This window comes from Emydura macquarii, unplaced genomic scaffold (genome assembly GCF_026122565.2).
Source record: "Emydura macquarii macquarii isolate MOO-44397 ecotype Brisbane River unplaced genomic scaffold, CSIRO-AGI_Emac_v2 contig_2473, whole genome shotgun sequence".
NCBI classification, from domain to species: domain Eukaryota; kingdom Metazoa; phylum Chordata; order Testudines; family Chelidae; genus Emydura; species Emydura macquarii.
The window spans coordinates 23603409-23620275 of NW_027132610.1; the positions used below are offsets into that span (position 1 = coordinate 23603409).

A 16867-nucleotide genomic window follows, 5' to 3' on the forward strand; every position below is an offset into this window, starting at 1 on the left:
TCCCTCCAGCCTGACAGTTCAACTTTCAGTATCATAGACTCATTGAAGATTAGGGTTGGAAGGGACCTGAGGAGGTCATCTAATCCAACCTCCTGCTCAAAGCAGGACCAACCCCAACTAAATCATCCCAGCGAGGGTTTTGTCAAGCCACACCTTAAAAACCTCTAAGGATGGAGATTCCACCACCTCCCTAGGTAACCTATTCCAGTGCTTTACCACCACCCTCCTAGTGAAATTTTTTTTCCTAATATCCAATCTAGACCTCACCTTCTGCAACTTGAGACCATTTCTCCTCGTTCTGCCATCTACTGTCAATGAAAACAGCCTAGTTCCATCCTCCCTGATACCCACTTTCAAGTAGTTAAAGGCTGCTATCAAATCTCCCCTCCCCCCCATTCTTCTCTTCTGCAGGCTAAACAAGCCTAGTTCCATCAGCTCTCTTCCTAAGTCATGTGCTCCAGCCCCCTAACCATTTTCGTTGCCCTCCGCTGGACTCTTTCCAATTTGTCCACATCCTTTCTGTAGTGGGGGGCCCAAAACTGGACACAGTACTCCAAATGAGGTCTCACCAGTGCCGAATAGAGGGGAATAAGGAATTCCCTTGATCTGCTGGCAATGTTCCTACTAATTCAACCCAATATGCCATTAACCTTCTTGGCAATAAGGGCACACTGTTGACTCATATCCAGCTCCTTGTCCACTGTAACCCCCGGGTCCTTTTCTGCAGTACTGGGATTCTTCCATCTGACCAACTGCAATGTCTCCTTTAACGAGTTTCTTATCCAACTTCCAATTCTCATATTAAACCCCATCTACTCCAATTTAACTAATAATTTCCCATGTGGAACTGTATCCAATGCCTTATTGATATCCAGGTAGATTAGAACTATTGCATTTCCTTTGTCTAAAAAATCAATTATCTTCTCAAAGAAAGAGATCAGGCTCGTCTGGCATGATCTACCTTTTGTAAAACCAAGTTATATTTTATCCTAATTACCATTTATCTCTATGTCCTTAACTACTTTCTCTTTCAAAATTTGTTCTGAGATCCTGCATAAAATTGAGGTCAAACTAACAGGCCTGTAGTTTCCCAGGTCACTTTTTTTCTCTTTCTTAAAAATAGATTCTGTAGATATCAGGTACGACTGCCGAGTTTACGGATTAATTTGCAATTGGGCTTGCAATTTCATGTGCCAGTTCCTCTAATATTCTGGGATGGAGATTATCTGTCCTCACACAGTTTGGTCCCATTAAACTGTTTCAGTTTTAGTTCCACCTCAGATATGGTAATTTCTACTTCCATATCCCCATTTACACTAATTAGCCTGCCACTATCCCTAAATTCCTCATTACCCTTATTAAAAAGTGAAGTAAAGTATTTGTTTAGGTGTTGGGCCATACCTAGATTATCTTTCATCACCAACCATCCTCAGTCCTGCTGCTTCTTTTTTTGTTCTCTTTTTTTTTTATTTATCTGGCTACAGAACCTTTTACTATTGGTTTTAATTGCCTTTGCAAGGTCCAGCTCTGCTTGGCTTTTGGCAGTCCTCACTTTGTCCCTTCACTTTCTGACCTCCAAGAGGTACCTTTTCCTTTGTAGCTTGCCCTTTGGAACCATCAAAAGGAAAACCGGTGATACTTTCTACTCTGCACATCTCCCCACTGGTCCTTGGAATCATCTGGAATTGCACCTCAGTGGAAGGAGAGTTTTCTTCCTCCGAATCAGAAGTGAGGTCCTACGTCTCCCGACTCCGGCCCTTGGAACCACTCTCGTTACCCCTCCTCAAGACAGTCTGTGTATATATGAACTCCAATTCCTCTACCTATATTACTGCCTGGGAGTCATCAAGAGTGCAATGCACATGTGCAATCACTTGAAGAAAAAATGGTTACTAACCTTCTTTAACTGTTCTTCAAGATGTGTTGCACATGTCCATTCCATGACTTGTTCTTCTACCCCTCTACAATGGAGTTTTCTGGAAAGAAAGAACTGAGGGGATTTGGGGTTGGCTGAGTCCTTTATATTGGCACTGCCAGCATGTGACAGCAGAGGGTGATCAAGCCACTCCAATGGATACCACTGAGGAAAAAAATTATGGCAACTGTGTGGGGTGCATGGAATGGACATGTGCAACACGTTTCAAAGAACAGTTATGAAAAGTTAGTAATAGTTTCTTCCTCTCCTTTATGCAGAACTTCTCAGTAAGTGTGTCATGGGGACATCCCATTCTAAAGGCGATTCTGAATAGAGAATCAATGCTTTACACACCTATCTCCCCTCAGCTGATGTTTAGAATCATTTCATTTCTTAAACAAAATCATAGAAATGTAGACTTGGAAGGAAACTCAGAAGGTCATCTAGATTATACCCCTGTGCTGAGGCAGTGTAAATATACTAGATCACTCCTGACAGTTGTTTATCCAACCTACTCTTAAAAATCTCTATTCCACAACCTCCCAAAGTAAACTGTTCCAGTGTTTAACCATCCTTATAGTTAAAAGTTTGTCCTAATATCTGATTTAAATCTCCCTTGCTGCAAACAATTATTTCTTGTCCTACCCTTGGTGGATGTAGAGAACAATTGATCACCAGTCTCTCTGTAGCGACCTTTTACATATTTGAAAGCTTATGTTCCCCCTCAGCATTCTCTTCTCTAGACTAAATGTGCCCAGTTTTTTCAACCTTTTTTCGGAGGTTATGTTTTCTAAACCTCTTTATTTTTGTTCTCCTCCTCCAGACTCTCTCCAATTTGTTCACATGTATCTTAGAGTGTGGTGTCCCAAACAGTGCATCATTGATAACCACTCTTTGAGAATGCACAACTGCTTGAAAGACCGACCATCTTATTATAATTTCATCTAGACTGTATTTCCCTAGTTTGCTTCTCAGAATGTCACGTGGGACTGTGTCACAAGCTTTACTTAAAGTCCAGATAATCCAGTTCAGTGTGTCTCCCTCTCCTTTCAATACCCAAGGCCAGTTACCCTGTCATAAAAGGAAATTGGATTGGTTTGACATGATTTGATCTTGGCAAGTTTATACTGGCAATTACTTATCACCTGTAGGTTTGAATAGAGTGATTGTTTAATACCTGGAGAGTTACCCAGAACAAGTTATCAAAATTAGGATGACTGGCCTAAAATTCCCTGGGCTCTGCTCCTTCCCATCACCTTTCAAGATAGGTACTATATTTGCTCTTTTCCAGGCCTCTGGTACCCGACCTATCCTTGAGTTCTTGAACATAATTACCAATGATTCAGAGAAAATGTCTTTAAATTATTCAAACTTGCTATTTTAGCTAAAGAATAGAGAATGAGTTGATCAAATCACATACAGATTCTTAAATGTGATGTAAATTGACTTTAATAAGTACAGTATGGACCAAATCATCGGCCTCCTGCACATGCAATAAAACCTGTTTGCACTAATTACTTAGATCAGTAAGTAAGTTGTCCAAGCTCAAGTAATGAGTCTGTGGTAGAGCTGGACATGTAACCCAGATCTAGTGACTTCCAGTTTCTTCTCTAAATATAAAATCAGATCTCTGCATCTTATACATACCCTTCTTTTGGTACAGTAACTTGACTTATGGGTCCATCAAGAAATATACCTCCATTTAGAAAAAAAAAAGTATATAGCTTACTTCTTTCTTTCCCATCACAGCAAACACCTTTTTCTCTTCTGTCCAGTTACCAAAACGCTTATTTCATTTCAAATGCTGTGGGTGGGTATCTTATAAGTAACTATGTCACTGCACAGTGGGCCATAAAGAAATACAGTTTTTCATTTAAAACTAACATAGGCCACAACCCTGCATTGACTTTGGCCCAGGGGACCCCTGAGAGGAGGTCATTGTGACCCCAACCCTACAGTCACTTTTAAGGCAAATCTTTTAACTAAAAAATCAGAAGTTTAGTTATTTACTGGTTTTCCATCTCTCTAAAAGGGTATGGACTGAGTGCAAGAGATTGGTTTTGGTATGTAGTACCATGGTACTCCTTGCCTCAGTAGCTGCTGCTAGTATGTTTATCTGTCCAGTAGGTATTTGTAAACCTACCCTAAAGTGTACATATTTTAAAAGCTCCAATAATTGTCCCTCAGATTTATGTTAATTCACTTCTACTTCAAACTAATATTATATTATTGTAAATTCTGTTTTTGTGTGCACCTTCTAGTGCAATATAGCTATTAAATTTATATGTTTTGTCAGTTAAATTTTTGGGGAAATAGGTTTTAATATGTATTGCTAGATTTAAAATCTTTTCCAGGGCACTCTAAACACAGTATTATGTACTTTCAGTATATTTCTGAAGGTATAGTTATTGCAAAATTCTAATGAATGCCATTAAAAGTCAAACATTAGAAAATCAGATACTGGATTTTAATTTTCAGGTTGAACAGTTATTTAAAACTGTGAAAATTAAGCTTGGCTCTTTTATTCTTAATCTTGCTTTTCTTTTTAAGGCTAGACAAACAGTGATGCACAACACATTATCCGGTTATTGATTTATTAAGTTATTTAGTGCAAAGCTTTTATTAATGTTCTACTTAAATTGGTTTTTATTTCATTCTGTAGTTCCTTTTTAGTTACTGAACCTTTCTGTAAAATGCATCACTTTAATTCACAGTCCAGCTTTACTGGTCCTCCATTATTCTGAAAAATGTGCAAGATAGGTCCATTTCCCCCTGGACAACATTTTCAGTGGCAAAAGGGGGGTAGCTTCAATTCCTGTTAACTGTACCTGTAATGGCATGAAATCCCTAGCATATCAGTAACTCAGCTGGGAGAGGTGGCATGTTGCAGACCATAGAAAGGTACTGACCTAGCAACTTCAGAACAAGTTACATGGAACTGATGTTCCTTTGGTTAGCATTAGTAGTCACCAGGTGATTAGTAGACCAGGACACCTGACTGATATTTGGTGGATCACGAGTCAAAGTGAAAAGATTGAATGTGTGTGGCCAAGCTAACTACCTTGATTTATAAACAAAAGCATAGGGCCACATCATCATCAACCTTAAAAAGTGTAAGAAGTGCGAGGAAGTAGGCACAACAGTGGCCACCCATTGTGTGCTTCCTTCCAACAATTGCAGCTGGTATTTGCTAATGATAGTGACTTTTCCTCACATGGGTTGGATCCTGGGTTCTTTGTTGTGATGCCTGCTGCCTTCAGGCTCTTTTCTGTGCCCAGGACACTAGGGGTGCTATACCTTGAGAAAATAACTAATAGTACTACTCTTAATAAGGAGTATGATCCAGTACACAAGAAACAAACTACAATAATACGAACCCCAAAAATGAAATGCCATGCCCCAAAATAACAATGTAACAAAGGGGACTTTATTGGGGACAGGAAACAGAAGCTCTAAAGAAGGAAAGGGATATGCGGTTAGCTAATAAATGCTAAAACATTGATACAACAAATTCCCCACCTCCCACCCTTCAGAACTGTACTATGCCCCTAGCTCCTTCCCTGGCACCTCTCTATGTAGGGGGAAAGAGGTGTGAGCCAGGGATGGGCGTAGCAGTGCTGCAAATGTTGGCTAGCTGAAAGAAAACAAAAGTGGTTCCCTTGCAGTATTTTCACCCCTGATTGGGGAAGGGTCCTCTGCTGGCCCCCTGTTCCACAGTCCTGTGGAGGTCTCAGCTGGCTCTCTGCCTTCCTGGACATTGGCCTCAGCATATTAGATCCCACAGCAGTTCAATGTCTTCCTTTGTGGGCAGTGGGAGCTGAGCCCAGACTCCCTAGGCTGTTGTACTGCTCTCTCAGCTCCAAACTCAAAAGCTCCAAAAGTGAATTTCTAACACTAGTCTCTGTCTCTGAGTCAGGCTGTCCCTTCCCTCTGAAGCAACTGAGCCATCCTGGTTCTCCATTGGCCCAGCAAATGGTCTATAAATCATCCCATCAGAAGCCTCCCAGTTGGCTTTTGCAGGAGTTTCCAGTCTATTTTGCCCCATCCCAAACTCTAAGCAGGCTGGGAAGTGGTGGCTGGAGGCTCTGCAACAGTTGTTATTTTAGTCCATACAGTAGGTCCCCAAAGGCTCAGTCCAGCGTTCCAGGAGCTGACAAACACCAAAGGGGATACATAGGTGACAAGGAACCATATGGACCGCTGACAGGAAACCTTGGGACCCAGTAAAGTACCACGGTGTAATACTGGAAGGGAAGATAATGAGGCTACACATCTTACTGTGGCATTATGCCACATTCCTTTTTCTGTATTAGTTACATGGACACTAAGATATACAACGGCATAGGTCCTGAAAGGATCTGGTGCCCCCAGAACATATTCAGACAGCTCAAACCATTCTGTAGCACCAGTTCTGCATAAATTAATTCTGTCCTGGTCAGAATTTCTTTGGGCGTGATTGAGAAGCACTTTAATTGCTACATTTTTTTTTTTTAAGGTCCAATTCTGTAACCCTTTTCTGAGTAATCCATACTCATGGGAGCTGTCCCTCTGACATCACTGGCAGTACTTGCATAATTTAGGATTACTTAGCATAAGGGCTGCAGGATCCAGCTCCAGAACTCTATTTAGTTTGGCATAAACAAGTATCCACAGACAATGCAGCAAGATAAAAATAAATTGAATAAGCATATTTACATAGTGTAAAGTGGTCACTATGGAATCTCTAATGTCAAGTATTCTTCATCCCAAGAGGCCTAACTTCAGAAAGGCTCAGCAGGGCCACTTCTATGGAAAAGGTATGATAAGTGTAGCTCCAATGATGACAAAGATAACAGTATGCAATTAAGGAACAAAGAAACTTACATAAATAAAATTCCCCCAAACTCTGTTAGTAACAATGGACAGAGGTAGTTTCAAAACTGAGATCTATGTTGTACAGGGCCCTGTTTTCACCTCCACTTCTGCTAGCAGAAGGGAAGCAGACCTGTGGATTGGGGCAAGGGGAAGTACAGAAAGGAGAAGAGCATGCTCTGTGGCATCCTCCCACGGCTGTTAAACCATTTGGAAGCTTCTTCACAGTTGGTCAGTGGGAAGGCAGAGGCACACCGTGGGAGGGGTTGGAGCTGAGGCAGGACTGTAGGACATGCTTTCCACAGCATGCTTCCTCCTTCATGGCATAGCGGCACGAATCTCTACAGACTTGAGCCTGGAGACAGCAGCGATCTTGGGAACCACCAAGCAGGGTGACGGTAAAGACCGTCCATTGGGATGGCACCTGCCTCTGGCAGATTGCCCTAGATCTGAGTTTAGCTGTCAGAACCCTCCAGCTTTTTTTGCGAGAGGGCACATCCACTTTTGCCCAGTGGAAAATTGAAGAGGAAACTGAGTGCATTTTGTGGATGCATCTTGTATATTGTAAATAAAGCTTACTTCCCAGAGGAACTCAAGTTAAGTAAAAGTTTTTGGCAAATGAAATATTGCACTAGTTAAGGTTAATATCTTGTGTAATTAATTGTTTGTCTTCTGCATAACTATATTAATTTTTTAAAAATTAGGTTTGGGGTTTTACTTTTATCATTCCCAGAGTGAATTACTCGAACTGAGACGAAAGCAAGAAGAGGAAGGAAGAACAAAATGGCATCAGAATGAACAAAGGAGGTATAATTTATGGATGAATACAGAAGAAATTGCTTAATTTGAATCCCTGTATAGAAGGCATCAAGAAATTGCTATTTTATGCTTTACAGAACCATTGCAATGAGGATGCTCTGAGTAACATCTTTAGCATTAACCTTGCACTCGGACAAACCAAGGATACCCATTGTCACAACTCATGTATAGTCAATTTCTACACAGTTGTGCATAAGTGTAGGAGCCATTTTCCAAAAGGGGGTTTTGTTACTTACCTGTTTGTCTGAAGACAGAATTGATCTCTCAGGATGTGTTTTGAGGGCAATCTGATTATTATACTCTAAAACCCAGGTTTTCAGAGAACTGTGCACATCACTGCCTAACTTTCCTTATCAGTCATGGCAAATACCTAAGCAAATAACTGGTGAAGGTGTAACTTGTCATGTACATGTGTAATTAGTAGGATGTCTGTGCATGCAAATTAGGTGTCCAAACCTGGTGCAAGCTTTTACATAAGTATTTCTATACTAGATCCATCCTCCATCTAATCCAGTGTCCTCTTTCTAACAGTGTCCAGTATCAGTTATTTCAGAGGAACGTTAGTGGATAATTATGAAAACTTTCCTGTATAAACAAGTAACTGTTCCTAATGCCTATCAGATAGTGATTGCTTTATGCCCTGATGCAAAAAGGCTTTATTCCTTAAACATAGGTGTTCAATCTACTGTAACTATGAATGTTGTTGTTAGCCATATAAAAATATAATCCTATTTTGAATCTTACTTCTCTCTTGGCTTCAGAAGTGATATGTAGTAATAATGAGTTCCACAGGCTAAGCAAGCACTTTGTTAATATATATTCTTTTTGTTGGTGTTGACTTTCAAGTCTATTAAATGTACCCTTGTTCCTGAGAGGGTAAATAGTGGCATCTTATTCACCATTCAGACTGTGTTCTCTATATGCTAAACAGTCGCCCCAGTTTTAAAATTCTGGATCTGACTCTTCTTTTCTTTTACCCTGGAATTCTTTCTTTTCTCTCGGTTTAGTTTTGCCAGGAAGCCAGTTACCTCAATTCTATGTCCGTTCTTGACTTTCTTGAAGTCAAAAGAAACCTTCTCTTTCCCCATAATGAAAGTCCCCTCAAAGATTTATAGAACAACCCTCTATGCAACTTCTTCGAAAGCTATTTCAGTAAATTTTGGTCTTTCTGACCCAGTGCTAATGTAGCAAAATTATTAGCCATAGAAGTTAGTGAAGGAAAAGACCTCTCTTATCACTGAGGCCACGTCCCTGCATCCCAAGACAGAAATAAATAATAGAGTATCTGCATTTAATATTGTTTATAAAAAGTACCATAAGACACTTCAAAGTGAGTGGCGAGCATAAGCATAAGTGAAAAAGGAGCTTTCAAAATCATATTTACAAGTAGCTTGGAGGGAAAGTAGTGTTTGTTCCAGATTGATAGAACAGTACGTACAACTGGAAGAGATACTGTGTGCACGGGAGTGAAAGGGTCAATTGCTGAACTTGTCTCTTTATCAGAGACAAACTGAAATCACTTCTACAGTGGCATGAGAAGATCAGCAGCTTCTAGAAGTTCTCCTTGTGTACTGGGTACTTAAAGGCCATTTAAGATGAATAGCCAACACTGGTAAGGTGCGCACAGTATGTGGACAGCCATATTTTTCTGAATTATTTTAGTGCATCTCTTATAGCTACAGGGGTTTTCTTCTTGCCCAACCCCTAAAGCAGTCTATAGGGAATGAGTTACATGACCTCTCTTAACCATTACTGGAAATCATATGGCTGAATCTCCATGCAGTGAATCGAAAATGTAGTCCACCATATCCCATGTCGTTATTTGGTTACTCATCATGGGTTTTAACTAAGCAAAGGAGTTCACAGATGGCTTTTAAGCAGCAAAAGCTATTCACAGAATTCATATAATGTTGAATTTCAAAGTCTCTCAACAAACTTCTATTAATGTTCTTTTTTTCCCCCTCTGTTTTTAAGTGTAAATAATGCTTTTCTGGACCGACTACAAAGCAAAAGTCAACCAAGTGGCATTCACCAGTCCGGATATTTTGAAAATAAGGATCGTTTTGGTGGTGATAGCTGGGTGAGTAACAAAAGCATCTTTCGAAGTCCCAAAGATGAAATTAATAAGGGGTTTTGTTTTTTAATGTAGCTACCTACTCCCCAGATATTATTCTTTTCGTCTTCTGCTTAGTCGGTGTGATAGGCAGTCTGCCAGTTCTATAAGTTCTACAATAGCTTTTGAGAAAAAATCCTGATATAAGCACAGTCTTATCAAAATAAAAAATGACAGCTGCCTTTACTGCAGAACTAGATTGCCTTGAATACAAGACTTTATCACTGCTTCCCTAAGTTTAGAACAAAAATGAATGAAGTTTTAAGAGATTTTCGAACAACTCTAAATGAAAGATGTTTAGAAATGTTGAAAACATTTTTAATATGTTCTTTAAGGGGGAAAAAAGCACATAAAAGATACAGCTGTTCATTTTTCCACATAAAATTGTGACAAGAAAGACTGTGTATCCAATTTAAAATATGAAACCTTTTGTATGGCTTCTTTAAAGAAAAAATCATGGAATTTTGCTGTAATCTATTAAATGTACAATATTAAATATCAAACTGTATTCAAGCATTAATAAAACATGAATGTGACTACAGTTCTGCATAATGGCATCCTTGAGTGATCCAACAATATTTGTACTAGTTCCTTGTATTTAAATGAACCACAGCAGAAATTGCATTCAAGGGCAAATGCAACTGCTAAAAGGATAATCTGCCGAATAGGAAATCCTGCTAAGGGATTAAACCAGTGGTTCTCAACTTCGCATATGTTTTACCTCTGGGGGTATGCAGAGGTCTTCTAGGGGGTATGTCAACTCATTTAGATCAATGTTTCTCAACCTTGGGGTGGTGGGATTTATCGGGGGTCGCGAGAGCAGGGCTGGTGTTAGGGGGTGGCAAGCAGGTCAACTGCCCCATGCCACAGGGGGCCCTGTGAAGCTAAATTACATGCTTCAGTCACAGGCGGCAGGGCTCAGGCTTCAGGAGTACAATAGTATGGAAAGATTGAGAACCACTGGATTAAACATTGCAGAAAGGCACACTGGGTTAAGTGAACTGGCAAATGTAGTGAAAATCATCGCTAGTTTAAATGATAAACGATTTTGAGTAACCATGGTGATTGTCTTCTGGCATGTCTATTCCTAGCATCTATAGCCCAATCCTACAAAGACTTGTATATATGTTTAACCTTTACATATGTGAGCATTTTTTGCCTTCCTCTGCTGCATGGGGCCCAGGTCCCTTACTGTACCTTGAAGTACTCTGTAGTATCTCTATACCTTGAAGTCTTTAAACCAGCGGTTCTCAACCGGTGGTATGCGTACCACAGGTGGTACGTGGAAGAAGGCTGGGTGGTATGCAAGGCGTACCACGTCACCGAATGCTCCACAGCCGGAAGGGCCCTCCCTCCCACCCACCCACCCTTGAGAAACTCTGCCACCGAAAAGGGGAAACGGCGACGGGTTTCGGCGGAGGGCAGTGTTCCCGGCATGGAGCTCGCTGTGCAACTCTGCCGCTGCCGAAAGTCCCGTCCCCCCCCTGCTTTTTTCCTGAGTGGTACTCGGGTCAGGTACAGGCAGGTCAAGTGATGCTTGACCTGACTGTACCTGACCCGAGTGGTACTTGGGGAAAAAAAAGGTTGAGGACCGCTGCTTTAAACCATGATTTGAGGACTTTAGTAACTCAGTTATAGGTTATGGGTCTATTACAGGAGTGGTGGATGAGTTCTGTGGCCTGCATTGTACAGGAGGTCAGACTAGATAATCATAATGGTCCCTTTTCACCTTAAAGTCTATGAGCAATCCTGTTGATGTCAATAAGACCATGAATGTGCAGAAGGTTAAGCATGTATGGAAGTCTTTGCAGTATTAGGGCCATTCCCATTGAAATAATCTGTGTCACAGTTGTGTTTAGAAACTCCACGCAGGTTGAGCCCACCGTACACACAATAGGAGACAGATGTTTAGCTCTTTGGGCAGGATCTCAGTAGACATGTACACACCAGGTGAAAGTTTGGTCTTTTCAGTGATTTTCCACAGTCTAGTGCTATGAGACCCTGCTCCCAGGGAAATCTTGAGTGTCCCATGATATTCTACCATCAAATTAAAGGGAAGGGTGGGATGATTTCTTGACTTTGGGAGTTCATCCCTTCTCTGGATACAGCTACTTACCAGTAATGACAGATCTCAGATTCAGCACATTTCTGGAGAGCAAATATTTTGCTTTTGGAATAGATCAGATTCCACAAAGTAACAGGGATTTTAGCACACACAAAAAAAACCACTAAAAATCTGTCAAGAGGATACCACCATCCAAGGTTTTCACTTATCATAATCCCTTGATCTTCGAATGATTTAAATTGAACACCGTGCTATGCTAACCACATACTCAGTGCCTTTTTAAAGAACAAAGTATAAATCTTTCCATCAAAATGCAGCTTTGTATAAGCTTGTTTACCAAGTGCTTTTACGTCCATTCTTAGTAGTGGAAGACAAATATTGTGGATTTTTTTTTAAATGGAAAACAAATTAATAAATACCCCACTCCTCTCTGCAAGCCAACCCTTGGGATGTAGGGTTCATCACAGGCTAAAGGGGAAAATCTTGAAGAAGGCTCCTGTTAATACACTGGCAATCCATTCTGTAACCCATTCTTTTTGGAAAACAAGAACAGTTGTCAGCTCAGTATGATTTAAAATTTCAAAAAGTATTAAATCCTAAGGTTTAAATGGTGGACAGATTGTCTCAACTGTATTGGCACTAATAATTGATCTAAATGGTGAACCTGGCTTAATTCAACTACAGTTTACACCTGTATTTATGAAAAGAACAGCGTCAAATATTTTGCACATCTTTATATGCATTTCAGCTGAAATTTTACCCTTACTTAAAAAACTGAGGCTTTATAGGGGCCAACTACTAATACATGACAAGTCCCGTGGTGCAGCTCTTATTTTTGTGTGGAAATCAAGGGCCCTCCAAGGGCCTTTTCTTTATACCATTAATGAAGAGATGTCAGATGGTAAACTCCTGAAATTTATGCAGGAACTTCTTTAACAAAATACAAGTTGTCATGTTGAAACCTTATAGAGCTACAGTAAACTTAGGACCTAGAAAACAACCTGAGATATTACTCTCTCATTTCATGTCTCCATTATGCTGTGTCATGCATAAGAATGAGGAATGCTTTTTGGATGCTGACTCTGCTGCTTTTGGTGATGCACTATTCAAGTATGAATATTTATAGGGAAGGGAAAGCTCACATTAAAGGCATAGGAGCATAAGTGCAATGAGACAATAAACCAAATTCTGAACTCTTCCAGTATGTAAAACAAAAATCTACTGGAAAAGAAGCAGTAATGATGAGTGCTCCAGATATCTTGAAAGACATTTAGAACAATACATACATTGACTTGATTCAGGGTTGTCGACACATGCAAAAAATATTTTACCTCGTGGGTAAATACATCTTGCTATTCATAATAAAAAAGTCAATATCTGCTTAATATTTTACTGTAATTTTATTACCCAATCCCTTTTGTGCCTTTGACGTTCTCCCTCTAATTGTATATTTATTAATACTTCCTTTGGTAAATATTTCTCTACATGTGCATTTATACTGTATTAACACAGGTACTTTTCTTTCTTGTCTAGCGTTCAAAGTATTTTGAGTAAAAGATTAATACAACTTTAAAAAAAAAAAAGGTAAGAAAAACAAACTGTATGGGTGGTCTTTTAAAAAGTGTTCTGCAGATGTCAGTTAACAGTTTATTAAACTAAACTATTAACACTTGTAATTAAATGTCCCAGCAAGAGGTGATTGTATTAAGCATATAAATATGCTTGTTGTCAACTTTAGTCTACACAGTTATATAATAGAACCATGATTTTATTTATATATATATATATATATATATATATACACACACACACACACACACACAATATAATACACACAAACCCACATGCAATTCTGAACTCAATTATCACCATGTGGTTTCATTCCCTTTATGGAGTTGTACAAATATAGCTGAGGGCCAAATCTGATCCATAAAAATCTATTGAGGTGTATGAGACCAGCTGTAATCGACTGCAGAATTTGCATCATTGTGTTCTGTATAATATTTCAACCCAGGATAAGCTGCACCACTGCAAGTAAGAGTTTAAATTGGCGCATCACATCTACAGTAGCATCCGTATAGCTACATCAGTGTAACTATACCATTGACCAATGTAGACCAATTCTCACTTTAGAATAGCTGTCTCCTGTTACACAGTCATGGACATTGGCCAGGGTAGGTTTTTGAAAATCTGGAATGGTTGAGTATCATAAATGAAATGCAAGTTGTGCATCTATATGTATACTATCCATAAATGGAAGGATAAAGTTTCTAAAAAGTTCTTCCTCCCACATATACCAATGTGAAGTAAGAAGAACACCACTGAAGTCAGTGGAGTTCACTGTCTTAAAACTGGTGTAGGTGACGTGGGAATCTGGCCCGTTGTTTTAATGTGGTATTTTCTTAAACTTCTTTACTGCATTTACATTTCTCTTTTTTCATCTGTCTATTATTTTTTCTTCCTGCCTTTACAAATTACCACATTCAGTTCTGTAAATCCTTAAATCAGTAAAGTCTTAGTGTATTATACCTTTCTCTGTGATACTGTTTGGAGGATGCAACATAAGAAATAAACTATTGTATTTAAGAAAGGAAAGGATTTTCTTTAGATTTTTCTCTCCACTAATTCACAATCCCCCTCAAAAAGAATTGAAAGCTTTGGAGACTTAGGACTCCTGGAATCTCTAAATATGAGGTCTGGGGTATCTGATGTATAGTATTGATGTTTTGTTAGCTCTGGCCTTGGAAGAGGGCTCTGAATATTATCTGAAGTGCTAGAATATGTGTAGAAAGAATTTAAAAATACCCTGTTTTTGTTTAAAATTCTGGGGGATTACTCTGGTTTTTTTTATGTTTTTTCATTGCTTTGTGTTCCCATGGGACAAAACCCCCTCGTGATTCTTCTCTATTTTTTCATTACTTTAAACAGTTATCTTTGGAATGACTTTTTTTTAATGTGGCTGTATTCTGAAGAGTGAATCTCTATTAAAAAAATACCTTAGTGCTCTATATTGATTATCTTTTAAAGCATTCCAGATAAAATCTGCTCAGTTTACAAGTAAAGTATGGATGTAGGGTCGGGGGCGGAGGGAGGGAATGGGACAAGCCAAGGGGTTATGTTATGTGCCAGCTCAGCAAACATAACCCGGAATCTGAAAGTCAACCTGGGTTCTTTGTGGTTCACACATTGCCACACCTGCCATTCTGAACAATTCTGTCATTGATACATGAGCTACTATAAAAATGGCTCCCTCTGCTGTATTGGGCTCTGTATTGCTAAGCTGAGTAAAATGCAGTAAAATCTTACTCTAGGTGGTGAAGTAGGGCATATGTGATGGTAAATGGATACAGGCAGTATGTCTATGGAAGAAAGTTCCATTTTACAGTCACTTTTCAGAGCACAATATTTTGGTTTTTAAAAACAACATTATGTAGCTAGATGAGCTGAGAGTTAAGAGTTAAGTCTGCTTTTTTTCACAATCTGCACAATATTTGATATATAGCGTACCATGGTTATGTACTGGGATACTCTCTTGTAAGCTTTATTTTACTATTGCTCTGAGAGCACATCCCAGACTGCTACACTAATATATTGTTCAAAGGGCTATTAATGTGCCTGCAGATAATTAGAACATTTTATGAGTCAAATTTATAATAAGATAGAAAATGAAATCCTTATAAATTACAAACTAAAACCTGTCAGAGGAAAAGGGAAACTGTTTTCCAGTGGACTTAATTCTGTAGCTGTGTGACTTTGAGTTTTGTTTTGCTGCATAAGGCAACTTGAATTCTGTTTTCTCTTCTTACAGGGTGTTGGAGGGATATGTACTTTTATCTGGCCTTGACCAACTGACCTTGAAAAAGCTCCAGAGATGCTTCCTTTCATGATGGTATTTTGTTCAACCTCGCTGTGATTTTTTTACCCTGACTTCAACTACACGCCCACTACAGTGAGGAATTTTCAGTGGCCAATTTCATATTTGAGGCAGTTGATTATGAAAATCGTATTTAATCTTTAATGACTGAAAAGTTTCATTCTATTTTTTCATAATTCGTTTTGCCTCCTGCAGGATGTAATTATAGCAGTCTTAGGGATCTAATGAAAAAGACATGCTTGTAGCTTCCGTGGTTATGGAAGCTGCAGGAATAAAATGCTCTTTCCTATATAATCAGCCAAAAATCTGAAGCTTGCAGAGGCTTATAGTAGAGGGAGGGGGAGGGGAATTCTGTTCATTTTTACTTAGTGCTTAGTTGCTGAGGTTTATGGAAAAAGCTGAAATGCACTAAACTGAATGTTTTACTTTTTAAATGTTTTTAAACAAGTATGAAATGTATGATAATAAAACTAAAAAACTAAAAATTTCAATGCAATTTTAGTTTATGGGGAATTTTCTGTGCTATACTGACCTTTCAGTGTGCCTATTTTGCTTCGATTTTCTCTAACTTCAATAGGAAATATTGCATATTGGACTGCTTCATTAGTTTCTCACGTCTTTCTTTCTCCCTCCCATTCTAATGGAATTGACCTGTTGTTGTATCACTATTTGTTGCTAGTGCTTTTCACAAAGTCCAATGCACAAGCTAAATCTCTGCCTAATGTAAAATTGATGCTTACAGTACCTGACAGGTAAATCATGCAGATACACCTTTAAATGTAGAAGATTGTATACGTCTTATGTAATGGGGAAGGTTTCCTGAACAATTTTCTCAATGCATAGATATGCCCTGATATTTTGCATCCCCATTATAATATGGAATTTTTATAACCAATCATAAGCTTCAGCCACAGTTTTCTTCCAAAGCTTGGATGAATCTACAGTTTTTGCCCTGCAGGATTCTCTTTGCAGTGCCCATAATTACCACTGCTTCAGAGAACCACTCACTTTCTCATACGCTTCTAGATTGGAGTTAATGGGACACTCCAACTTAACCTGAGAGTGACTCAATACAAATACTCTGCATCTCTATGCAGGGATTAAGCATCTGACATCAAGGAGATGCAGAGCTCTTCTCTGAATCGCCGCAAAATGACACTGCAATGCAAGCATTCATCGTACTCTGAGTGCTTCTAAAAGGAAGATCTCCCCCCTCCCACCTTTTTTTTT

General features: G+C 39.2%; 1 protein-coding gene across 2 annotated transcripts in view; it reads left to right on the top strand.

Moving 5' to 3' along the window:
• Window positions 1–16122, top strand: part of EPSTI1 (epithelial stromal interaction 1) — a 77292-nt gene extending 61170 nt beyond the window's left edge. Inside the window, exons 9-12 of one of the 2 annotated variants that reach the window (XM_067562766.1) lie at window positions 7500–7573; window positions 9560–9665; window positions 13297–13347; window positions 15572–16122. In XM_067562766.1, the coding sequence (XP_067418867.1) occupies window positions 7500–7573; window positions 9560–9665; window positions 13297–13317 (201 nt within the window). In that variant the 3' untranslated portion in view covers window positions 13318–13347; window positions 15572–16122. Of the gene's footprint in view, window positions 1–7499; window positions 7574–9559; window positions 9666–13296; window positions 13348–15569 lie in introns of both variants that reach the window. The other variant, XM_067562767.1, reaches the window with a different exon arrangement.
• Window positions 16123–16867: the final 745 nt, after the last annotated feature.